General features: G+C 43.9%; 1 protein-coding gene across 2 annotated transcripts in view; it reads right to left on the bottom strand.

Annotated features, from left to right (window-relative positions):
- Window positions 1-27,280, bottom strand: part of LOC147709416 (xanthine dehydrogenase/oxidase-like) — a 736,168-nt gene that overhangs the window by 410,353 nt on the left and 298,535 nt on the right. For both annotated transcript variants that reach the window (XR_015296692.1, XM_086927985.1), the window contains exon 16: window positions 24,782-24,871. Coding sequence is in view for 1 of the 2 variants with exons in the window: in XM_086927985.1 (XP_086784111.1) it covers window positions 24,782-24,871 (90 nt within the window). In the remaining variant the exon portion in view is untranslated. The remainder of the gene's footprint in view (window positions 1-24,781; window positions 24,872-27,280) is intronic.

Here is a 27,280-nt window from a genome sequence, read left to right as displayed (position 1 = left end):
GGGGATTGGTAGTAGCAGCATACCGAACACATAATTATTTCTGGGTGCTATAGTCATTTTCACTACTTGTACCCTCGCCAGGACAAGTTTAATTGCTCGCCCTTTTGAAAGTTGGTGGTCATTTTTTCCCATCGGAGTAGTAAGCTGTCCTGAATAATTTTCTCTAGTTCCCTATTGACCGATGCACCCAGATATTTAAGACACCGGTGTTTCCAAATGTAAATGTACAGGAATTTATATAGCGCAAATCACCGAGCGGTTTCTAAGTGCTTGCTTAGGGAACCCGTCCTGGTATTCCCCTGTGAGATAACCCCGGCAGGGTATCCGCAAGGTGAAAGCCAGGCATCCCGCCGCGAGGGGCCATTGTGGAGATTAAGCAAGCTATTGCCCAGAGTCGCAGAGTGTGAACCCGTGAATCGAGTAGGCACCGGAGCGAGAATTGTCAAGTCCATGGACATTTTAGGGCTCAAGACCCCGCCGAGCCGGGAATTGAACTCTGGTCCCGGGCTGACCTCTGCTTCCAGGTCTGCCTCCTCTAACCAGTGAGCCACACTTCTCCACCAAGTGAATGTTAGATTCAACAATGAAGCAAGTGCTGTGTTTCAGGAGAGGGGAAGGGCCTCACATTTTGCATAATTATTATGATAACACCAGAAACCTAGAAAGAGATCAATTAACACCAATAGGTGCATCGCAGAGTGTTACTGGTAAAACAGTGTTAAAGGAATGTCATCCCCAATTGGAAATGTCAACAAAAACAGTTCTAGAGCAATAGGAACAGTAGTGATGACAGCGGACATCCCTGTTGTGTCCTGCGTTGCATTGAGAATCAAGCTGACATGAAACCCCCAGAACATGATACGTATAACAAGAAAATCCGGACAAAGGCCATCCACATCATAGTTTGGAGAAGGGACCCCAACTCCACTCTATTAAAGGCCTTTTTGTCATCAATGGAAAGGAGCATCTTCTCATCGCCATCGTCCATCACCTGCCGTGATATACGCAATAATTGGTAGAGTTATGCCCCAGGACAAATCCAACTTGACTGGGGTGGACAAGGGCGGAAAGGCTTCTTTTCGGGCTGGCAAATAAACATGGATGAAAAATTTCTGGTGAAAATGTTATCAGGGAGATTGCCCCATAATTGGGATCAAAACAATCCTAGCTCTGGTAAAGATATCTGAAAGTCTATTTGGGAAAGTGTTTCTTGGTAAACCTTGCACAGAAGGGGGGCAACTAGAAGCTTGACTATTTTATCAAAGTCTGCTGGATATCAGTCTTCTCCAGGCGCTTTCCCAGGTTTCAAGTCGCCTATGACCTGTAAGACTTTTTCATCTGTGATATCAACATCTAACGAGACAGATTGCTCTGCTAAGAGCTTTAGAAGGGGCAATTCATCTCAAAACCTGTCCTCCACTTTGAAACCTAAAGGAGGTTCTGACCTTTATAGTCAGGATTAAAAGTCATGGAATTCTCGAAGTACTTTGCATGGATGTGTCAAGAGTTCTGCCTTCTTCGCAGGAGAAACACACCCCCTTATATTGGCGTAGTATGTGGCCCATTAAATCACACTTGTCCTTCGTTAGCATTTCTACGGTGATCCGGAGTGGGATATCATGCGAAAATGGATGCCATTGCGCTAATCGTCGCCTATAAGGAACGTCTATCACTGTCTGCCCATGTTTTAGCTACTGTGGAGTCCTGCATCATTTCCCCCATTATGCATGCCTTTCCTGCCCCCGAAATGTTGAGGGGGACTCAACCAAACCCACATTCTCATTCTGAAAGTATTGGACCAGGGAAATCAGTTGTCACTTGTCTGCAGGCTCTTTGCATTGATCTGTGTTCATACACCACAACCAAGGAGGGGTTAAGCCACATTCAGTGTCATCATGAGTGGCACCATACCATAGTCCAAAACTACCCCGGTATAAAAGAAAGTAGTCAATGTGTGCACATTCCATGGATGCATGAAGGAATAGTCATGTTCCCTTGGATGCAACAGCCGCCAGTGATCAACAAGAGCGTAATCTGAGACCAAGTCACGTTAAACAACCGCTGTCTTTGCTCTGTGTAACATCCGGCCTCCCGGACCTGTCAAGTATCAGAGCATGACAACATTCCAGTCCTCACTGATTCCCACTTTCGTCCAGCCAAAAGAGAGCAGCAGACTTCCTAAACTAGAAAAGAATGTGGATTTATCGCCCACAGGGCCAAATACCGAACACAGGATCACCTAGGAATCCTGAATCTGGAGTTTTACAAAGACATATCTCCTGTCCTAATCCACCCACCTCAAACTCCATCAACGTTAGTGAGGAGTATCGTCTTGTACCATGGATGTTGTGGTCCTGAACCAGAGAAAAATAAAACCTCAAGTAGATCCTGAGTCACTCTCATGGACAGTGACTCAGGACCTACTTAAGGTTTTATTATTCTCCGGTTCAGGACCACAACATCCATGGTGCAAGACGCGCTTTTTGGGCGTGGCCCACTGAGGGCGGGGCTTGCTAGGTCAACTAATGACCTGTGAAACAGAGCCGCTTGAGAATGCCAAACGAGCCACAGACCTTTGAGAAGGAAGCTAGTGCTTCGAAACGCGTCAGGGCTCAATAAAGATACCAAAGAGCAGCTTTGCATTTTCATGTCCTTTTGAAATACGGCCGGAGGGTGCTTCCTTCGGAAGTGATCCGAAGGGTGTATACTTGCGGGGAACAGACCAGAGGGTCCGACTTGTTGTGTGTACGCCTCTGCATGCTTGGGCATCTTGGTGATTGATATACATCTATATATATATATTCACTGAAAAAACCATAGGTTTCAGGGTGATTGGATGTTAGGATACAGAGGACAAAAATTCTGACCTACTAAAATATGAAAAACCCCCACACTATATTGTGAAGGGAAGTAGATAGAACTAAGCACAGACTTTAGACTCACATCTAAAGTCCTCCTTGCTGGATCATCGGGGTGGAAAACGGAGGAAGATTTAGGGATTTGCTCTTGTGATGGCTTCTCCACTAAAGACACAATGCACTTTATCTTCTTTTGTGAGCACTTACTTCCTATTCGTAAGCGTTTTATTATCCCTATTTTAAAAGAAAAAGGTTTTATGCAAGTTAAACCAGCCCTCCATTACTTGCAGCTACTATCTAATGTATGGGAGATTTTTAATATTGCCAATTTCCTTATTGTGGCTGTAAGATTAAAGAAGAAAATTAAATGGGATTAGTTAATGTGATGATTCTGATTAAATGAATTGTGGCTGAGTATTTCCCTTTATAACGTTTACTTGGTTTTAAAGGATGTTTTTAAATGAAATGATAATAGGTACTGTATACATTTTCAGTTTGCACTTTTGTATTGTATTTTTACAGGTTTTTTTTGTTAATAATTTTGGTCTTGACTTAAAATGTTAAGTATACTTTAATGGTTTTTGTTATGAACCGAATAAAGTATTTTTGACTGACTGACTGACTGACTGACTGACTCACATCAACGTTTCACATACTTTGAAGATATATGTCATGAAAGCATGTAGATGCTGGGTTCAAAATAGTAATCTGTACTCAATAATGTGTCCTCTATCACACTCGGGCAGTGAAGGCAGGATAATATGTTTTGACAATCTCCCCTCATCCACAATCCTAATTCCTGCAAGCCCACCCAATCCCACCAAGCAGACATATGACATGTCATCAACCTATGTCCAGATACCCTACAGGCCCAACAGTATCTGTTTCCAACAGTGTTTCCTTCTACCACGCAGGTCCAGTAACTATTTCACGTAAAATGGACACTGGAAAAGCTTCTTTAAACCAGGTCTCTGCCACTATTTTGAGAAGAGCTTGAGCAACTGTATATGCCTACTTGAAGAGAAAGGTTGCTTGTCAGTGGAACATGAAAGAATGTACTGATTTTTGCTTTTCCTGGCTTTTCCTGGCTGCTGTTTCCTGGATGTGACACTCTGACGCTATTGAACCCGGTCTGCGTCTCCTGAATCATCTTGCCGCTCTCAGCACTGTAAACCGCAGCTCCTTGCCGGACCCGCTTCGCGGGACCCGCTACGCGGTGTCGTGCTGTTTGTGGGTGTTGGAGCAGAACCGAGGGTTTCTTAAGGACAGGGCTGCGAGCGCACAGGTAGCAGGACTACATCTCCCAAGAGTCCCTGCTAATCACCTGACTGCAAACACCTGGTGACGCTCTCCCTGTTGGACACGCCCACTTCCTTTTATCAAAAGCTCTTGGACACTGATCTATCGTGGATTGCTTTTCCTGGCTGCTGTTTCCTGGATGTGACACTCTGACGCTGTTGAACCCGGTCTGCGTTTCCTGAATCATCTTGCCGCTCTCAGCACTGTAAACCGCAGCTCCTTGCCGGACCCGCTTCGCGGGTCCCGCTACGCAGTGTTGTGCTGTTTGTGGGTGTTGGAGCAAAACCGAGGGTTTCTTAAGGACAGGGCTGCGAGCGCACAGGTAGCAGGACTACATTTCCCAAGAGTCCCTGCTAATCACCTGACTGCAAACACCTGGTGACGCTCTCCCTGTTGGACACGCCCACTTCCTCTTATCAAAAGCTCTTGGACACGGATCTATCGTGGATTGCGTTTCCTGGCTGCTGTTTCCTGGATGTGACACTCTGACGCTGTTGAACCCGGTCTGCGTCTCCTGAATCATCTTGCCGCTCTCAGCACTGTAAACCGCAGCTCCTTGCCGGACCCGCTTTGCGGGTCCCGCTACGCGGTGTCGTGCTGTTTGTGGGTGTTTTTGGAGCAGAACCGAGGGTTTCTTAAGGACAGGGCTGCGAGCGCACAGGTAGCAGGACTACATCTCCCAAGAGTCCCTGCTAATCACCTGACTGCAAACACCTGGTGACGCTCTCCCTGTTGGACACGCCCACTTCCTCTTAGGCATATAATAACGACTGTACCCACGCAGCGCGGGAGCGCGCCGGGAGAAGCCCGGGACAAGGGCGGGTCCTCTGAGGCCCTCAGAGGCACGAGAAGGCCAGGCTAGGCCAGTCCTCTAACATTTTACTCATCACATACTGTTTGGCCAGATTACCTGCTTGGTGACTCCCATGCTCTTTTTGAGAAAAGTATTAGAATGTTTGTGATTATTATATAGGTTGTGTGATACAGTTTGTTAGCTCTGGTTTCGTTTTTCAATTATATACTTTCGAGAAAAATTGTCAAGTATTTCAGTTTATGAATAGTACTTTCTATCATATACTTCACCACTCCTACTGATTGAGATGACGACAAAAAAATTAAGGTCTGGGAGAATATTAGTAGGAAGATCTTGCTCAAAAACCAGATCGAACCCTCTACGCAATAAGATTAGCCAGGCTACTCATTTGAAAGCACTTGTCAGCTTTTTAATCTTTGGGAAAGGGGTAAGAATAATGCTACAGTGGTAGACAACAAGTCGGAGGATATTAAGGATTCTGGAGCTATTCATTTAGAATTGTTACCCAATAGATCGGGAGGGATGCCTGTAGATAGAAAGGTAATTGTGGATAACAATTCAGCCGCAACAAGTGTAGTACCTATACTATCTGAGTGCGGTTTCTCACCTCCTTTATTTTCCACAATGAAAAATAACATTGAATTAGCCCCAGAAGTAATTATAAAAACAAGGAAAGACATAGAACAAGATAATTTGTACAAAGGGAAAATTCCACATGATGATGTCGATCACACAGTAAATACATCACTAGTAAGAGATTCTTTCAACAACGGCTTGTCTCCTATGGTCCTAGATAAGGATCTATGTCAAAGATACATAGAGACTGACTTGGTCAAAGACGAAATAGATTTAAAAACACCTGTAACATCAACCCATGCTGGCTTACAGCTCTACAGTAGCACCCCTTCCAAGTCCTCACACACAAATTTCTCTATAAGCCCCAACCTAAATTTGACTGGGATAAATGCACTACAACACCAGGGGATAGATAAACCTATCTCTGATTCTCTCCACATATTAGAACACTTACTGTCGTCCATTTTACAATTACTGGAAAAATTTGTGGGGGGCTCCGACTGTGTACTAGATACAGTGACCCAAATCTTGAAAGTTTTATTGGGCATTCGAAGCGAGAAGGATGCAGTCCTAAAGGAGCAGTCCTCCTTAGTACAAGACGTGGTAGTAATAAAAGATCAGTTACCTATAGTCAATGATGATCCAAAAATAGTAAATGAGGAAGCAAATATAAGTGCTATTCAGCCACCCTCTATTTTAAATTGCCCAACAGGTAATGATTTAGAAATAAAATCCTGTGGGGAACTCCACCCTAAAACCGGGAATGATCTTTTCTCAATTTTTAAGAGGCAACAGGGAGAAGGAGATCGAGAAGTGGATGCTGCGCTGGAAGAGAATAGTAATAATGGAAAGTTAGAAAAACTAAAAAGAATTGAAAGAATAAGAGGAAATTAATAAGACGGATAGAAAAAAATAGGCGGAGGAAAATCCTTTTTAGAAAACATCTTAACTCCCCTATATATAATGAGGTACATCAAACTCAGGTGGTAGCTGAAAATGATAATAACCCCGAAAATAAGAACATTGAGGAAAATATCGTTCCTCCACCTGCGGCTACCCCAGTACTAGTAATTTCCTCTCCCCCCCCCCCACCTATAACAATTGATACAAATACCCTCTTCCAACCAGCTACTATTAATAGGGATATAATTGGGACAAAAAATTCTATATCTTTGGGACAGGAGCATAATCCTCCCGGCCATGTAGTTCCAATCCTTAATCCCCTAGCAACATCCTTTGCGGGAGTAGTTGCACAAGGTGTCCCGTCAATAGAGATTAAGGAGAAAAGCATTGACACCGTGTGGGTAGAATTTTCTCCCCTTTTTGATGTTGAATGCATTTTGAATAGATCCCTCTTGCTTAAATATTTTCAAGAATCGGCTAACTTGAAATTAATACAATCAGCTGATTTAGACAGGGTACAAATATTAAAATCAGATGTGGGGATGATAACTAGGGTGAAGTTTCACTCTAAGCTAGTAGTTAATCTAATCCTGCAGCGCTCAGAAGATCTACAGAGCAGAGGGATAGATGTAATCCCGGTGTTAGGGCATACTAGACAAAATAATGTCCTTAAATCCCAAATTTGTCAGAAGTCTCCTTTTTCTCTGTTGCAAGCAGCAACAGGTAGTATAAATAATGTAGGTGAGCTTACAGAGTTAAAAATATGCAAGTCTAAGGACTTTCGTTTAGTGTCCTATGCTAATCCGCCTTTGTTATCTCGTCAACTAGATACCGGAGATGATAATGTTCAATGGAATTGGCTTCCTAGAGTTCTTGCAGAAAAATCCCTAAATAAACAATCGCCTAATTCGCATCTTTAGCAAAAAGTTATCTATAATATCCTGGAATGCAGCTGGACTAAAAAACAGTCCGGAAAAAATGGCATTCCTTATGTCCCTGGAAGCAAATATAATATGCCTCCAGGAGACATGGTGCCCCGATAAAGTTCAAACAGGGAAAGATTATTTTGTATTGGAAGGTAGTGCCACTTTTAATAAGAAAGGACATGCCAGTGGGGGGATAGCTTGCCTTTTATCGAATCGAATAAACTGGAATTATGTACATTATATGGATCCCTGTAACCTCTTTCAAGTAGTAACTTTATTTGGGTCTAGTAACACGAAAGCTGATAAACATTTGGTTCTGATTAATGCTTTTATACCACCGGAAGCTGGCTATAATGTAATCTTGAAAAAGGTTTTTTCACACATCCAGAGTATCAGGGAGAAAGATCCAATGACGGCTATAATTTTAGTCGGGGACTTAAATTGCAAGATTTCCAATGCAAGCATAAATTTATTTTGCGATAAATTTAGAGAAGAAACTCTCCATATTCCTCGGGCAGTATTTCCCGAAAATACTAAAACAAATAAACGTGGAAAACAACTGTTAAATGAGTTGGCAGAAATGGATGGGATTATTGCAAATGGGAGACTCCCCTCGGATTCCCCTGCTAATTTTACGCATAAATCCTATCAGGGGGAATCGATTTTAGACTATGTCATAGTGGGGACTCACTCATTCGAGTTGTTGAAGGACCTGAATATTATCGACACACCGCTAAGTGATCATAGAATACTCTCTATTTTGGTGAATGTAAAGCCCTCCAAATGTGATCAGTGGTCTCTGAATAGCGATCAAATAAATTTTGGCACTAAATCAGGAAGGTGTTACTGGAATGCAAGAGCGCAACGAAATTTGGAAGGAATGCTCGACATAGCAATATCTGAGCTCCCTTCCTGGCATGGCTCGGAAATAGAAAATTTCTCTCTGTTCATGAAGGCAGTAATAGCGGGGGCAAAAAAGTCCAATAAGAAAAAGTCCATTAGAATATTCCCAAGCCCTCTGAGACTGCTTAACATAGAAATTAATAAATTAGTAAGGGCCCAATACTTAAATAGATCCGTTATTATAGCACGAAAAATAACTTTGCTAAAAAGGAAAAGGAGAAGGCTATCAGTCACAATACGTAAAGAAAAAGAGGATACCATCTGGGTAAAAATGAGAGAAGCCGCTACTAACGGGGAAATGAGGCAGTTTTGGTCCCTTATAGGTGAGGGGTGCGGATTGAGAACAAGACCTTTACCCATCCCTATTGAGGAACAAATATGGAGGGACTTTGTTTCTACCCTTTATGCAAGCAACAACCCTGTGGCCCCACAAGTATGGTCAAAAGAGATGAGTCTGCCTCTAGAGCCATTCTCAGAAAAAGACATAGATTTAGCTATTGGTGAAATGAGGAATTCCGGGGCAATGGGCCCGGACGAATTGCCCATCACCGTATTAAAACAAAACAGGGCTAAATGGAGCAAATTACTTTGTCCAGTATTTAATATTTGTCTACTGAGAGGTAAGGTTTTACCCTCCTGGAAGGAAAGCATCCTGGTGCCATTGTTTAAAAAGGGAGACCGCTTATCCCCTCAGAACTATCGCCAGATTGCATTGTTGGATGCAATCGGCAAAGTTTTTACAAGATGTTTGCTGAAACGAATAAATGACTGGGTGGATTATTCAAACATACTTCCACTCGAGCAGACTGGTTTCAGAAAAAACCATGGCACCATGGACAATCTAACAGCCCTCCAGGTAATAACCGATAAATACATTGGAGCAAGAAAGGGGAGAGTCTATGTGGCATTCATAGATTTTTCCTCGGCCTTTGATAAGGTCGATCGACAATTATTGTGGAAAAAGCTATCTGCTCTTGGAATGCCTCATAGACTTTTACTTCTGGTACAAGACTTGCATGACAACACATGGTGTAGAGTGCTATTGGGGGGAGAAAGGGGCTTATCTCAGCTTATTCCATCTGCGAATGGCCTCAAACAGGGCTGTTTATTAGCTCCCCTTTTGTTTTCCCTCTATGTTAGTGATCTCCCCCACACTATATCCACATGTGAAGGAATTGCCCCACGCCTGGGAGATACATACATTTCTTGCTTAATGTATGCGGACGACATACTAATTCTAGACCTTACCCCGAAAGGTCTTAACAACCGTCTGCATTCATTATATGTATTCTCCGAAGATCATTTCCTGAAAATAAATATCTCTAAAAGCAAGGTAATGTGCATGGAGGGGCGAAAAAAACTGAAGTTGGAACACATTAGCTGGGAGCTGGGAGGTCAAAAATTAGAAAGAGTAAAATCATATGTATTCTTGGGTAAGGTTATTAATAGCAACTTGAACAACAAATCCCACATAGATAGTAGTTCTCGTAAGGCAAAATCGCAGGGAAATGGGTTGAGAGCTTTATATAAATCAACCGGTAAAAGACACTTCGGGTATCTGCTGGAGGCCTTCCGGGCAAAAATCCCTTCAACTTTGCTTTACGGCATAGAACTTATTGATTTAGGTGAATGGGGTTTTTTGGACATTATTGAGGGTTCCCTCTTGAGAAACCTAACTTCGGTTAATAATAGTTGCAGTGCAGCAGCCCTTTGATTAGAATTCAGCTTAAGAAGTAGCTGGGCACAGGGTTTGGCAGGAGTTATTCGCTGGGTTACCTGCTTGATCAAAGGAAAGCCAGCCACATTAAGATCCCTCATCACAAAAGAGTTGCTGGGCCCCCTAAAAGAGCACTCGTTACTCATAAAGAACTATAGGAAGGCCATTACTCTCTTGGATCTGGAGGAAGCCACTCTTTTAGACCTCTCTATGCAACAACTAAAATTTACATTAAAACAAGCTACATGGAAGTTAAGCTACGAAAGGGATCGCAACTCTATTGTACAGAAGAAGGGGGCTACTCAAGCTGTTAACTCTCTTTTGTTTAGACAAATACAACCTTATGCCTCTTGGAATATACCTCACGGTCTGCGCCGCTTTTGGCTGCTTCTTAGGCAGGATCTTCTTCCACTGAATAAGTTGTTGGCCAAATGGTATGGTATATCCAATATATGTAATTTCTGTAATAACTTAGTCCAAGACTCTATACCTGTTCTGTTAGAATGTCCAGCACTAATGGTTCACTGCCGCTTGTGGGTGAAACCTGTACGTATACAATTTGGTATTTTATCGGCAAGATCTCTTATTGATGCTATCTTCTGTCCCCCAAATGAAATTTTCTGTAATAGAATTTTTAATTTTTTTAAATGTTTTTTAGAATTGTATTAGATGAGTTGCATGATAATTTGTATAAGCCAGATCACACGTGGTTTTATTTTTATATTACTTGTCTGTTGCTTTGTTATATGTGGATCTCTGAGGAGTTCCAAATCATATTTAAATAAAAATTGAAATACTGATTTTTGCTGGAAATTAGGCAGCATTTGTTGACAACCTAAAATAAGCAACAGAACATAACACTAACATACACCGAACAACCTAACAACCCAATTGAAACCTAACAGGGCATAAGCAACAAACCATTCAAAATATAATCCAAATAACAACCACAGTGCAACACAACAACAATAAATTGCAATTTCAAAGCACAGAAACACAACAGCATAAAAACAACACAACACTGTGAAAACCAAATGCTGCACAACAAATATACACAAACATTTTTGTAACACATTGTCATCTCTAGAAATCTGCTTTGAAAATATGTTGGCAACAGTTGTTTTCGATAAACAATGCCTTTCTTTTCACCACGGATATGAAATGGTGCAGAAAACATTTTGTGAGATGGTTCGAGCCCAGAGAGAGACTACTGAATAGAAGCACTAAAGCCGGCCATTGTGAACATCTCCAGCCAAACTGTGCCCTACCTTAAAAGATTCATTACTCACAGGTTCGGAGGAGTTTGGGCCCTGAGCTAATTGGAGGTAGAGAGAATATACTATGGGGCAGATTTACAAGCCCCTTGCACCACCGATGCGTCACTTTTTGTGTCGTACAGGTGGCGAATTTTACTGCTCCATATATACAAGGACAAGAAAAGCCACCCTCCATGACGTTTCCTATCCTCGTAAATATGGACCCTTTGCAAACAGCACTTTTGCGTGAAAGGGGTGTTCCATGGGTGTTGCTGTGGGTGTTTTCACGCAACACCCATGGAACCAGACACATTTCTAGATTTATGAGGAATCGTAAATCTGGAAATGCATGTGAATGCTACGCCTCCCCAGGGGAGGCGTAGGGAGGTGCAACGAGAAGAAATATTTTCATTTCTCCTCGTCTTCTTTTCCTCTTAATATGCGTGCTGCATTCTGCAGCACGCATTGGAAGAGGAAATCACCTCTAATGATTCCTGTACATAAACAATCATTGAAACAATGACATTTTTCAACTTCTATGTGTACTAATGCAGCAAACATAGAAGTTGAAAAACGGCATTTCAGATTGTTTTTGTTCAGGAAGGGAGCCCTTCCGGAACAAAAACAATCTCCCCACAACGCAGGCATCCTTGCAACATGGTGCAAGGGTGCCTGGGCCGGTGCATGACAGCAGTTTGTGCGCCAGCGCAGGGGGAAGCAGAGATGCGATATATATTGTTGTAAATATGTTGCATCCCTATGCTTTGAAAGTGACTCACTGCGGCGCAGCCAAATTGCTTGCGTTCTGCACTGAGTCACTTTCTTGTAAATCTGCCCCTCAGTTTGTTTCTGTTAGCCAACAGTTTCACCTGCGCCCACTTCTGATGACCAAGCGCCAAGGATGTCACTTAGTTCCTAAATGGCGGTCACTGCACAGAAATTTGGAGGCACGTGTGAGGACTGCCTGAGAGTTAGCAGTCACTGTCCTCCCAGTGCATCCTGCCTAATGGTCCTAAAACCACACCTTAATTTCAGAGTAGAAGAGGCCTCACTTTATCCACATGGTTCTGAAATAAGATGAGATACAAGAAGAGTGGACTTCAAAGTATATCTCACTAACATTGCCCATGTTCTGCAAACAAGAAATCCACCGACTCATGCTTAGGCATGACTTCAAGCTCAAAGGAAAAGCACGACAAACCATGGATGAGGCGCTACTACTCTGCAGAAAAGATGCCTCTAGCTACAACAGCTCACCCTTAAACCTATGCAATACACTCCTGCCAGAACTCAGGAAAACTCTTTCTCAAGTGCACCGAGACAAACAACATCAATGCAGAGAAGCCTAACCACAGACATAGAAGGAAGGGAACATGATAGTTATAAAGGAGTCATGGGAATGGAGTGCCTTCCAGACCACCCTGTTTCTCACACTTGATTGACAAGAGAAAGAAATTTTCCCACTCAAGGCTGAGTCTCAAATTCGTGTGCCCCTTCTAAGTAGAGAGAATAAAATAATATTTATACTTTAAGGGTAACTGGACACTCGATCATTATATATGTTGCGTGGCAGAAAACCGAATTTCTCAACCATATCTGTTGAGGCATCAAAAGATGTGCCCTGCAAGATCAAAACACCCACTCAAATGTACTGAACTCAAAAAAGTGAAGAACAGGATACAAAAGTAGGGCTGCTAGGAGGAACTAACACCACACAACACGCTCCTTGGTATTACCAAGAACCTGACTACGAAAAGACACCTGCCCAGAGCGTGTCAAGCTGGTGGTGCAGAATCTTCACTTTGTCTAAAAGAAGATGGCTGTATGTGTCGCTAAGTAAGACATAAAGGGTGACACCCAGTTGCAAACTTTAAACCAGGCAATGGCTCAAATTATCTAACAGACAATGTCCCACCCATGCAATGCTGATGAGATCCTCTGCTTCATGTGACCCAAATCATGTACTTGCATTAACAACATCAGTTTTGCGAATCAGTACGACACCGGGGATAACAAGACTCATGGACACTTTTCCTTGGAGATGACTGTGGAGAGAGATATTCCCAGCTCAGGATTGGGTCTCAGATTAGAAAACGTCTCTGCAGCCTAAGAAAGATCACCTCTGGTTGAAAGGGGTCCAAATCCTTTGCAAGAACTTTGCTTGCCTGTTAGGGCATCTCTGCAAAGTAGCTTAGGGAAGAAGGTCATGAAGACATGGGAAGCTGTGTTCTCTTGGTAAAGAACCTGGAATCTGGCTTCAACTGAACAAAGAGCATGACAGAGTTTTTGTCGGTCTTCATACAACTTGCCCCAAGGGCCTAGTACATAACAATAACTTATTGACAGCCTAGACTCCCTGGAGACCTTTGGAGAAACAGAGAAGTTACAGAACTTATTCTTTCAAGTTGGGACATTTTCTTCTCTAGAGGACTGGGACCAACTGTGCAGATTGTCTGAAAAAAACATGGCCTACCCTGTTATATTTTCAAGGTTTTTTTTCCGCTCTGAGTTTTTGACCATGGAGTTCTAGAAAAGAAGAAAACTATGCATTTAACCATGGGGCGCTTATTCAACTACAGCTTCCGGCCTTGCCCCACATAAGATTTCCAAACTCCAGAACCTATAAGTCTCAAGCTAGAACTTTTAATTGGGATAAAGCACGAATCTTTCATGACTTCTCTGCATTGCCCATTTGCTAAATCACCTGTTTGCTAAAAAGAGTGCCTATGTTTCCCTCCTCCACAACATTTTGCCAGTGTGAACCAACAGCTTATATCTGAACAAATTCCATTGCCTCTATGCATTCGTAGATCGCTTTCATCTGCATCGGTTGACTTGCAATGGTTTTTGAACGTGTTTTGTTTCCCATGGGATGCTTTTTGTTTTCTTTATAATCCCTTATCCTTAGATTCAATTTCTTCTTTTTGTGTAATTTCAACGATTACTGTTCCATTCGTTGAAATTGGTTTGGGGCTTTTAAACAATGTATTTCTTAATTGCAATTCTGTTTTGGTGTCATGGCTCATCAATCCCATGCCTTCATACTTGAACCAAGCTACCAAGACTAGCCAGGGATCCAGCAGAGAAACCTGCCTACCTAATTCAAATTAAACTACTTTTACCCTGTGAGAGCGTAGCCAAAGCACAAAACAAGCCTGTGGCTTCTCTCCTCCATAGCTTAGCAATCCCGTTTCCTATGTTCTAGAGAACAACATTATACCAGTGGTGGTGTGACACTTTTTTTGTATCTTTTCTGCATAAAGGCACAACTCATTTGATTTTAAAATAATGTTATTCACATGTATGCTATGTAAATAGTTATGGATCCTTTAAGATGAGCAGATGCTGACATGCTTTCATGCACCCAACACCTGTTACATGGCATATATGTCTCTGTCCTGTGATGCCCCACAACAGAACAGGGACCAACAAATGAGTAGGAAGAGCAGCTGCTGGGTCAAGAGAAGATCAGAGTTCGATTGAGAAGAGGGCAAGATGAAATGCAGAAGGAACTAGGAAAAGGTCATGGGGGGGTGTGAAGGTATTCAGCAAAAGATTAAAAACGTGTGGCAAGAGAGTTTAAAAGTGATCTGTGAAAATAGTGCCAGTGAGTCCAAAGATGAAAAGAGTAGAACCGCAGAATATGGAGATTCACCAACAAGTAAAGAAATTGAAGGGGTAGCAAGTGGGCAGTATGTAGATGACTGGAGACTGCAAGTGGAACAGGGTCAATGAAATGGGATGGACAAACGTTTTACATGGAGGAGGAAGAAGAGAGTTTGTGCTCTTCTAATTTCAAAATGTTGCCTATCAGACGTTCACTTTATGCTGCTGCACAGCTCAGCCGTCCTCACAAGGCTCATATTTTTGTCATTTTTTAAAGACCTTTCTCCTCCTGTCAACTCTGCATTCCATAATCCATTCACTTAACTAACTGCAGCACTTTCTATTGATGGTAAAAATGTGATTGCATATTGAACACCCTAATTTCCCAACCGGTCATAATAAAACCATGGTTGGTAATGCACTTTAAAGAATAAATGACCCACTGAATTTTCCCCCATCATTTATTTACAATGCAATGGCTACAATAAAAACAACTCTGGCCCATGGGTTACCTCTATAGCACCAGTTACCAGCCTGTGTTACAAGTTAAACATAAAAACACAAGGCAGGCAACCACAACACAAACAGCACTATAATAGGCCTTCTTAAAATATGATTTAGTCTTTCTTCAATCTGATAATCCATCAACATATTCTTCCACATGTACAGGTGGCGCATCCATCAACATAGAGTAGCAGTGGTTTGGAAAATTGAAATATAAAATATCAGTATTTAAGGTGTGCGTTGCTTTTTCTGTTGTTGGTGTCTCCCACTTGTTTTTATTTTCAATGCATAGCACAAGGTGGTCTTCTCATAACAGAGGTTTGCAGCATCTGGACTAGTGCGATGTGACCTCTGCAGTTTCCATGTGTCATTTTATTGGACAAGTCCTGGCTTAACAGCAGGTGGACACAGCAGCCGCAGGATGGGTGTCGAATGCCTCCTTCACAGGTACAAACTAGCTACATACCATAACCACTTCTTGACATCGGACACAACAATCATATATGAGATGATAGTGACAAAGCCCATCCCAGAAGATCTCTGATCATCTGGGCTTTAAATCTATTACTGCTGAGGACCATGAACTTTAAAACAATAATCTAAGAATGGACAACCCTGTAGGGTAATAATCTTAGTGAACTGATATCATAAGAAATACCATAACAGGATCTGCAGAGCTGTTCAAAGATCCCAGCATATTGAAAATCATAAACTACCTGTCTCTAACATTATGTCATCCATCACACTGCTATGTGCTGCATCCCATTACATGATATCTGCACCTCGGTGCTCATCAATAATGACATAATAACGTCACCCGACGGCGTACTCAGCCCGATAGAACGCTATTCACACGCTCCAATCAGCGCTATAGAACGCTATTCACACGCTCCAAACGTACGCACACGCCCACCTCTGAGCCGGTGCTACTTCCAGCGGACTACGTTGTCACACAACGTGCTTTGTCCCCTCCAAAGTATATGTTGCGTTGGTGTATAGCCTATGTCCATCTGCTTTGCCTCACCTTTCCAATGCTGCATTCGGTGCTCCGGTTGGCGCTGTGGTTCCAGAGCTTCCCCGCCTCAAAGATTTGGTCTCACTCTTTATTATATTAGTATAGAAGATAGATGTCTGGAGCAGATGGGGGATCCTCAACATCAAGGATTAAAAAAAACGGATTGAAACAGTCCTCTGAGGTTAAAGGCCTTCTATATGATAAAATGAAGTGTGTTTTGCTCTTGAGGTCATGGAAATATTTGTGGGGTAAATGCAAGTAATCATTTCCTCCTTGCAATCCCAAATGTATGAGGTGGAAATGGACAGAATTTTTGAGACTTTCATGCTCTGAAATACAAATCAGATTTCTCAACTTACCTGTTTCTGTTAACTCTGAATCTAGCCTAATGTCCCTTGGGATTTCATTGCAATGCACTGCAACATAAATAATAACTACATATATGAACCTTGCTAGACTAAATTATATTGAAATTCTTGAAACTCACACATTCCCTTTGTCAAAAACTAGACATCTGCCTAACTGTATTTTCTATAAAGTCAAATTCTTAATTGGATACAATTGGCATATTAAAACTATCCAGCGCTCCTGTTTTGAGATAATGGACTGCTAATCGATAAATGCCAAATTGTTTGCAGTATCCATGCATATGAAGGAGCAACCATTATCTAAGGGGGAAAAACACAGGAATTGCAGAAGCTTGTTTTTTTAGGTCTCAGCTACAGACAGTTGTTGGAGCCTATTGCTTCCAATATATTACATATACTGAGAGTGAGCTTTGAGTCAGCTATTTGTTCAAGCTTTGTTGTCGATCTCACATCCCTTTTTGGTCTCAGCCGTAGATGTCATGTATCCGTCCACTGCTGACGTGCGCATGTGCAGCAGGCATATTTCAATTCATTTTTTAATGCTTTAACAAAGTGCATACAAAATACATTCAAAGATGGTTGCCATACATAGGTGTGTATCCACAGTTGTTTTAAATAGTTTTTTTAAAATGTACTGTGTTAAAAAAAATGCACATAAAAAGATGGCTGCAATGAATGCGCGTGTATCCGTGGTGATATTGTCTTTGAATGTTCAGTTTACGGCTGGAAAATGTGAATTTATCAATAAATACCACTTTTCCAGCGATTAGTGTTCCACACTCCCTTGCCCTTGACTTCAGTGTTCAAGCACTGCAAGTAGTTAGTTCTGCCAATGAATGTTTTGCACTTTGCTTGGCTGGACTCTCTTGAGGAGTGGCAGTAGCAAAATAAAAAGCACTGACAAAGCCAATAGTTATCTGCCATGGAAACTGTTGACTTTCCTAATGCTAGTTTGCTCTAAGGCACTATCCCCTGGTTGGACTTAGACTAGGCTAAGACAGTTGTCATGAATGTACGTGGATCAGAAGTGGACATCCCTGAATGTATTTTGGTAATGCTTTAATAAAATACATTCAATGTTGGATTCCAAGAATGCATGCACCACAATTTCTAGCTTCATGTTCTTTTATCTCGCCAGATGCCTGATATGTTCATATCGCTTGCTCAAAATGTGAATGGGGCTCAATCCATTATGGTTATCAGGATCAGTGGCAGGTCAAGCCATGCTGTTGCTTATAGTTGCACAAGCTGGTTACTCTCTACGTTTGGGTCTCCCAGCCCTAACACAGATGCTTAAAATATTAAGCCTATAGACTGATTCTCACCACCTTACATAGAAAACTGAATTCATGTTTGAAATTGTTAGGGGCTGATTCAGAATTGGGTGATAAAGGAAAATGCACAGATTTGTGGATAAGGTGCTAAAGTAATTAAACTTTCCCAACCATACTCACCAGTGGTTTCTCCGGGGATTAACCTCTTCCTCCAGGAATTGAAGGGATTTCCATTACAATTTATCAGGGCAATAGATAGTTTACTGCACAGTCACAGAGGTCTTTTCATCATCATTTAAGGAGGAGAAATAAGATCCCTGTTGCAGTTGAACACATTGGCCTATAGAGCCTGTTATACACAGACCTTAGTGTGCCATAGACTGGATTAGGTCTCACTATTTCAAAATGTGTATGTATGTTATTGGGACCAGGCTTGCACTCTCAGCCCAACCATTCCATACATTTACTCCAGTTTCTTTGTCATAGATTACATTAAGAGGAGTTAAGTGTGAGCATTGGTGGGGGTGGTGAGTGAGTTCATGCGGTAGGAGTGGTGGCATTAATAGATGAGCTAGAGTAGTATTTTTCGGTTTCTGGGGTATGGGTTTCAAAGGAGAGGTTATGATCTTTGAAAGACGTTGTGGCACGTCTACATAAGAGCATTAATAGAGTGAAGGCAAACATGCATGTGACCTAGAGAAGCCGGTGCTTAGTGAGCAGGTATGCAAAGGACGGGAAGGAGGAGAGCGCCATTTTCAAGCAAAAAGGAGAGGTAACAGTAGGTCAGTGTCGCAGCGTTCTTCGTAATAAACACACCGAGACAGAGGTAACTTGTTACGTGCTTCTTTATTCCCTGCCAGCCTCGCACTGGCTTACAGACTACCTCTTCCTGTCAACCTCATTTCCTGTTCCCGTTTCCTGTCCGCCTGTCCTGTCCGGTAACAGGGTCAGGCGGGTCGACATGACATCTCCCCTGTTTTACAAAGTCTAATTTCCTCTACATTTCCTCAACAAGGCGTCGAGGTTTTCTGATCAGGCGTTGTGGGCGCTTCTCTCGCCTTGGTGTGTGACTGTGATGGCTTGTGGGTTCCGCTATTCGTGGGGGGCTGTGATTTTGGTCGCTATGGTGGTTCTGATCACTGCCATCGCTTTGGTTAGACAAGTCGCTTGAAAGTTGGCTGGATGAGGTTTCATGTCGATCACGCCTGTTACACCTTTTGAAGTGTGATATGTTTCTCGTTATCTGTTTGTGATCCGCTTTGGCTGTGATCATGGTTCTTTTTTTCTGGATGACCTGTAGGGGAGTATCGAGATATCGACTGTCTGCCTTGGCTTGTCGATCACTCCGTACTATTACCCAGTCTCCTTCTTGGATGTTGGAGTCTCTGGCATGGCTACGCCGGTCGGCGTATGTCTTCATCTTGTTCTTCTTTGCCTGATCAATTTCAACTAGAGTGTTGTGATCAACAGTGATATGTCGTTGTTGAGGGGCCGCGTTTAACATGGGTATTCTGGTTCGAGGTGTTCTTCCTAGCATCACCGTAGCTGGGCACTGATTAGTGGTGGTGTGTGGCGTGTTCCGATATGCTCTTAGTACCTCATTTAGTGTCTGTTGAATGTCCCGGTGAGTTAATTCAGCTTGCTGAATTGCCTTTTTAAGTGTTCCCATGAATCGCTCTACCATGCCATTTGCCTGCGGCCATAGTGGAGTGATATTTTGGTGTTTTAAGTTGAGATGGGTTGCGAAGTTTGTGAATTCGTGACCGTTGAAGGGAGGCCCATTGTCTGTCTTTACACGCAGTGGGATGCCCCAGGCTGCGAATATCTCATCGAGCACAGGGATCACTGTGGTTGCCCGGGTAGATGATATTAGGTGTGCAAATGGAAATCGAGAATATTCATCCATGGCTACGATGATGTATTGCCCTGATTGTAGTGGTCCGAAGAAGTCGACTGCAACTTGTTGCCATACTCCTTCCGGTAGTTCCGACATTTGCAGTGGTGCCGGTGGCTCTTCTCGGCTGACTACTTGACACGTCATGCAGTCTTTCAGGGTTGTCTCTACCATGTTGTCAAGAGTGGGGAACCAGACACGTTCTCTCAGGGCTTTCTTGGTCGCATTGATGCCTCTGTGGCCTTCGTGTGCCAAATTGACGACTCCTTGACGTAGTTTGTGTGGAATCACTATCCTCCCCCCTCTCAAGAGGAGACCATTGTCACTAATGGAAAGTACATCACGTACACGTTGAAATGCAGCGAGATCTTGACGCAGTTGAGCAGAGTCTTGAGGTGACTGTTTCACGTCCCTCCATGAGTTTGTGCGAATGCGAGTCATTATGGCTTGCACAAGGGGGTCGAGCGCAGATGCCTCCTGTATGGCTTCAACTGGAACTGTGGGAGGACATGCTGTGTCGACGACAAAATGAAGGTATTCATCCGCTACAGAAAGTGCAGCTCGCATACCAGGTAGTGGGTGGCGAGACATGAAGTCAGCTGGGTTTTCAGCTTTCCCTGGTTTATGGACAATAGTGAAGATGTAATCTTGCAGGCGGAGGCCCCACCGTTCGATGCGTGGTGGCATTTTCGCATTGGGGTTCCCACAAATCGTGATGAGCGCCTGATGGTCTGTGATGATCGTGAAGTGCTTGCCATAGACAAACAGGTGGAAATGCTCGCACGCCCATACGACAGCTAGACTTTCTTTCTCCGGTTGGGAGTACGCCCTTTCAGTGTCCGTGAGGCTGCGGCTAGCGTATGCGATGATGTGTCGCTGATCAGAGTCTTCGCGGTACTGGGCTAGAATGGCACCCAAGCCCACCGGGCTGGCGTCTACTGTGATTTCTGTTTTCTTCTTTGTATCGAAGTATGCCAGGTTGATGGCAGACCCGACAGCTTGTTTGATTACAGTGAAGGCTTGATGGCATGCTTCAGTCCATTCAAATGGCTGACCTTGACAAGTGAGCTCTCGTAGTGGATAGCTGATTGTGGCATAATCTCGAATGTAGCGCGCACAATAACTTGCCATTCCAAGGAAGGAGCGAAGGTCACTCACGTCTCTGGGCTTTGGAGTGTCAGCAAGAGCTGCTACTTTTTCAGGGTCCGGTCTCATTCCTTCTTTGGAAAATATGTGGCCATAGAATTTTAGAGTGTCTCAACTCGCATTTGCTGGCGTTGAGTGTTAGGTTTTTAGTCAATAATGCGTGGCAGACCCTATCCAACGCAGTGTCATGCTCTGTTTGGTTCTTTCCAAATACCAGTAGGTCATCACTGTAGTTAAAGGCATTTGGGATGCCTTGTATGACCCGTCTGATGGCTTCCTGAAAGATCTTGGCGGCCGAGGAAATGCCAAAGTTCAGGCGTTTGTAACAGAACAGGCCCTGTTGAGTAGTGAAGGTCGTGATATATCTAGATTTGTCGTGTAACTCCAACTGGTGGTAACCTTTGTTTAGGTCAAGTTTGGAGAAGACTGTGGCGCCATTGAGTTTTGTGATCATGCCGCTGATGTGGGGCCCAGGATGACGTTCCCGCTCTATGGCGGTGTTGGGTGCGCGCATGTCGACACACAGTCTGATCTTGTTGTCCTGCCCCCTTTTGGGGACCACCACAACTGGCGATACCCATGGAGTAGGTCCTGTCGTGCGTTCTATGATGTCTGTTTGAAGTAGGTCTTGGAGCTCGTCGTCGACGGCTTGTTGTAAGTGGAACGGCACCTTCCTGTGGTGTTGAGCGATAGGTGTCACGTTTTCGTTGATGTGGAGTTTTACCTTGAAGTGATTTAACTTCCCGAGACCTTTGAACAGGTTTGGGAATTTTGCTACAATGTCGGGAGCATCTTCAGTCATGTAGAGAAGTTCTACGAGTTTGAGTCTTTCTGCTGTGGGTAAACTAAGCAGACAGTCTGCCACATCTGGCCCTTCTACTACGTGGATGAAGGCATCAACTTTCCGATCCTTAAATGTGAGAGTGGTGTGAAACCGACCCAGGCAAGGTAACGGCTTGCGTGACATCCATGTGAATATGCGAACAGCTGCGGGTTCTAGTTTAGGTTTTTGCTTCATGTTGTGATATTCTAGGGCGCAGATGTAGTTTAAGGAGGCTCCAGAATCTAGGACAAATTTGGCTGGGTGGTCACCTATCAGGATGTCAAGCTTTGGATATCGCTGCAATCGGTCCGGATCTGATACCATACAGTTATACTCATCACTGTCTTGTGATGTTGGAGTGTGCGATGATGATTCGCTGGAGGTATCTCTACGTGACCGGTAGGATTCAGTCATTTGACACCTGGTGCGGTGACCACTTCCGGAGCGACCTCTTGATTGATGGGAGTATGTTGACTGGACACTAGAATTGGACCAGCTGGATGACCGACCTCCTCTCTCTTTTATGGCTCGTGCGTGATGTCGTGTGTCATGTCTTTTGGCTGACGACCTGTGAACTCTGTTTAGACGATGTCTTTCGGGTGGTGTGAGACTTGTGAGATTTTGATGTGTGCCTGGTCGTCTTGGAAGATCTGTGCGCCTGGACTCGCAGAGCCTGGTCTTTTCGGTCTGATGGTTTTTGTGTTCCCATCCGTTTGGCGTAGTCCTCTGCTTGATCATTGATTCTCGTTAGTTCTTCAATTTCTTCTAACGTGTACGGCTTTTTTAGGAGTCTCCTACGGAGAGTTTCAGATTGGCATCCATCAATGAAGCGGAGTCTCAGAGCATCTTCTGTTTTAAAATTGTCAAAATCGCAGTATTGCGCTAGTCTTTTTATGCGCATGATGAAGTCGCTCATGCATTCGTCTTTTTCTTGCGTTGCTAGATTGAACGTATGGCGCTCATAGTCTACGTTACGTTTGTGAAGGAAACGCCTGTCAAGGGCAACTTTTACTTCTTCATAGCTGGCAGTTGCTGCGTTAGGTAGTTCTTTGATGATTTGTGCAATGTCCGGGCCTATCAGATTTCTCAGGGCCACTAGTTTTTGCTTGGGGTCCTGCACCAGGGATCCTACCATGTAATCTTCAAAGTCTTCACTCCACGTTTTCCACGTCGGGCCCATACTATTGCCTGGCGTCAGTGGCAGTGGTTGTGGTTGGCGCATGAACGATGCTCCAATGGGGTTGGTGGCCATCGTGGGCGTGTTAACCGGATGAACTGGACCTCCTGTGTTTGCTGGTCCTGCTACGTCGTTCACCCCTGATGAGCTGTCAGGGTTCGTATCGGACATTTGTAGCTGACTGGCTCTGTATAACTGGATTAGAGATGGTCCAGGTTTTGTTTGTATCGTTGTTGGCTTCAACAAATGTTTTCTTTATGTTGTGTGAGGGTTTCTCTTTGCTCCGAGGTCCTTCTTTACCCTGGGCGCGTGTTTCCCGCTCTGTTCCTCAGCAAATTCCTTGATTTTGAATGGCGCCTGACCCTAAGATGGCCGCCGTCAAGGGTGTGTGGTTTGGTTCTATGCGCTGGCGCCTGACCCCAACATGGCCGCCGCGCGAGACATAGTGTCTCTTAACTCCTCTCGTGCTTCCTGCAGATTATATTCGTGGGCGCGCAGGGAAGTCTGCAGGGTTTGAACTTACCCTCGTACTTCGTTTTGTCCTCCCGTTCAGCCCCTTCGCCTCTCTCTTGGTGCCTGGGGCCGGGCGCTGCTTTTCAGCACTGCGGCGCTGTGTGGAGCCGATTGCTCGCATCTGAGGCCAGGTGGTGGCAGCGCTCGGGTACACGCGCTCGTCTCACCGCAGACAGCGTCAATCTCGGCAGGCGGCGTCCGGAAGCACACAGAGCAGCGCTCTGGTGCACGCGCTCTGACTTTCTGGCAGACAGCTTGAGGCACACGTGGTGACAGCGCTCGGGCACACGCGCTCGTCTCACAAGAGGCAGCGTCTCTCTCAGCAGGCGGCGTCTGGGCACACGCAGAGCAGCGCTCTAGCATACGCTCTCTGGCCTTCCGGCAGACGGCTTGAGGCACCGTGACTTTCGCGCTCTTTTCCGCGCGGTCAGGATCGGTGCTGCAGGGTTCGGTGGTCGGCCACACTGGATGGCTGAGCGATGGTGCTGCGTGTGGGGGTTTTATGAAGATCCCATCCTCGTCGCCATTGTCGCAGCGCTCTTCGTAATAAACACACCGAGACAGAGGTAACTTGTTACGTGCTTCTTTATTCCCTGCCAGCCTCGCACTGGCTTACAGACTACCTCTTCCTGTCAACCTCATTTCCTGTTCCCGTTTCCTGTCCGCCTGTCCTGTCCGGTAACAGGGTCAGGCGGGACGACATGACAGTCAGGACAGTTTTTCATGCTGGATTTTAGGAATATAGAGGATACATTTTGAGACTGCATGCAATCGGAGGATTTTGTAGAAATAAACAATATTAATAGCATATGAACATAGTGCTAAATTAGGTACTTTTGATAGGCGCTAGATCAGCAAACAGTCTGTTCTTTCCTGTGCTTCTATGTGAACTATCCTGAAAGATGCTGCGTCTTATTTACTAATCAATATTGCTAGCTCAACTTTATCCACTGGATTCGATTTGTTTCTTTAATTTAATACTGGACAAACCTGTGTGTAGAAAAGTATTTTCAATAATGCTATAGTAAATACATTATGTGGCTTTGCTCCCTATGTCTTTATATCACTTTTAGGTGGCACATTGTAAATATTATTCACATACATGAAAAAGAGAATTAGAGAAAATTATTGTCTTAATGCCGTTGTGATTAAGAATTTGTTTGATCAACACTGGTCCCGGTATCAAAGTAGTGCAGCATTAATATTAACCTGAAAGAGCTGGACGCCGGAGGCCGGATCCTTATGAAAAACCTCTGTTGCACTTCTGTATTCAGGGGGGACACTGTCACGAATATTGTTCTGTGTAAATAAAAAATAAAAATTGCAAAAATATAAGCACAATTATCTTTGATACTTGTTCCTTGTATTGGCATTTATATAGCGCACTACTTACCCGTAGGGTCCCAAGGCGCTTCGACCGCTGCGAAACCCTTCCTGGCTTCCCTGAGAGATGGTCCCTTAATGGGTATCTCGAGGGTGAGACCAGGCATCCCCGGCGGTCTGGTGGGGCCGTTAGTGAAGATGAGGCAAGCTAATGCCCAGAGTTGCCGAGTGTGATCACTGATCAGAGTGGGCACCGAGGCGAGAGAATTATCGAGTCCGCTGACCCTGGTCCAGAAACCTGCCACGCCGGGAATCGAACCCTGGTCCCGGGCCGTCCTCTGCTCTCGGGTCTGCCGCCTCTAACCAGTGAGCCACACTACTTCACTTCTAACACATTACTGTTGTGAAACATGATGTGTATCCTTGGAGCTTAAGGTCAGCTTCTTATTCCATAAACACAATATTGGCAAGGGATTTATCATGAAACCAAGTGGAGTCTGCCGGGCATCGATAGACATGTGAGGGCGGAAGCACATGCCCCCTGTGGGTTAACTCCTGCCCAATAGCTAACAAGTGTTGCTTAATTTGCAAATGGGGGTGAAAATATGTAAATGAGGGAATCCCCTTGCTTGTTCTATATTATCGAAGTATAATTGGGCCCCCATTGAGTGGAGACAAGGAAGGCGTCATAGACTAAAAGTGAGCCTTCAGGTAGCAGAGTGTTGGAAAGTGGGTTATTGGTAGGGGCAAATATAGGTCTGCCACTGGCAATAAGGCCACTAACACATGGTAGGACTCAGCATAGGTCTTAGAAAATTATTCCTATGCTCAACCATGGGTAACGTGGATGCGAGCAGACAGGCTTAACTTCAAAGACAGGTATGTAAAGCATTTAAAGACACCATTTCAGTAAATACTTAAGACACAACACATAATAAGAATCCAACACCAATTTATAAAAATAGGAAATATATTGGTATATTTTACGTGACACCAAAATGAAAAAAATCCACTGTAGTGAACCAATGATATGTATTTTTAAAGATTAGTCACTTTCTAGTGCTTAGAAACCAACAGTGGCCCTTTTAGTCATTTTGTTTTCTTTGACAGGGACACCTTTATAAATTGATCTTGAGAATGTCACCAAATTTGCCGCCTTCCCCAGCAGGCGGGGTCCAGTTAGAATTGCTTCCTGAAGTTCGGCTTGCAGGTCCCAAAGTATCTAACGCACAATCCAAGGTTCTGAAATCTCCAAGATGGTCCTTGAAAATGTGAAACTTCAATTCCGCAATCCATTTGAACAAAACCCTTACAAATCCACTGGTAGCCAGGCTGGGAATTCTTTGTGGGGATGTCCAGGTGAGCTCTGTTAACCTGCAGCTTGCAGGGAGTCCACTCTTAGTCCTTTGGCAGCCAGGTAATCCACAGGGCTGTAGTTTCAGACTGTGCAGTCTTCAGAGGTCAGGCCTTAGAAAGCTTTGCACAGCAACACTTCTCAGCAGGGCACTTCTTGCTTCAGTAAGTTTCAAGCAGCCGATCTGGAGGTCTCTGCCTCTCTCAGATACTTATTCAAAATTCTCTGGGTCAAGCAGCAGGTCACTCCTGACCAATGAAAGCAGGGTAACTCCTCAAGGCGATGACCACATCCTGTAGAGTGTGACATTATTTTGTCCCATAGTGCATCAAATCTTCCAAATCCATAATGGCAGATTTTCCAGCAGAGTCAAGACCTGGCTAAACACACCCCAAGGGATGGCTTATTTCCCTATACTCTCCCACTACCATCTGCACATACCTTCCTTAAGCCTAGCCCTGGTTTACGACTCCACCCCCTGGCCTGGCATTCCTATGGACTGGCACACTGCCCTCCCAGCATAGCTGGTAACACCAGGGGCTCTTTATCACCTCTTCAAAGCAGCCTGGCTAATCCACTTAACTCTGACCACTTAAGGCAGACCACTTGAAGGCTGGATTTGGACTTACAAACAAGAAAGTCTTATAACTTCTTGTATGTACACTTTAGGAGAAACTCAACAATAGGATATTGCTGGATTTACTACTACCATTCTGGGAAGTCTTGGAATGGCCAGTCTGGTCCTCTCATATCTATAGGTATGAATCAATAACTTCCTACCATGTTAACCTATGTAACAAGGGATTTGCAATGGGAAAAATTACTTGGGCCATTTTTCCAACACCATGACTTACAAAAACATATTTTATAAGTACTTGCCCTATATCTACTGGAACCCCAGCTCATGTGCAACCAGGGGAGATTTTAGGGGTTCTGAATCTGTAAAAATATTGCAGATTCTCCTTTTACTGTGCTCCTAGCATCAAAGTCGAATTTTAGCAGCACTTTATCACAATTTGGGGAGTGAAATG

This window comes from Lissotriton vulgaris, chromosome 6, assembly GCF_964263255.1.
Source record: "Lissotriton vulgaris chromosome 6, aLisVul1.2, whole genome shotgun sequence".
NCBI lineage: Eukaryota > Metazoa > Chordata > Amphibia > Caudata > Salamandridae > Lissotriton > Lissotriton vulgaris.
Note: the sequence above shows the minus strand (reverse complement) of the source record. Positions and strands in the feature narration are given on the sequence as shown.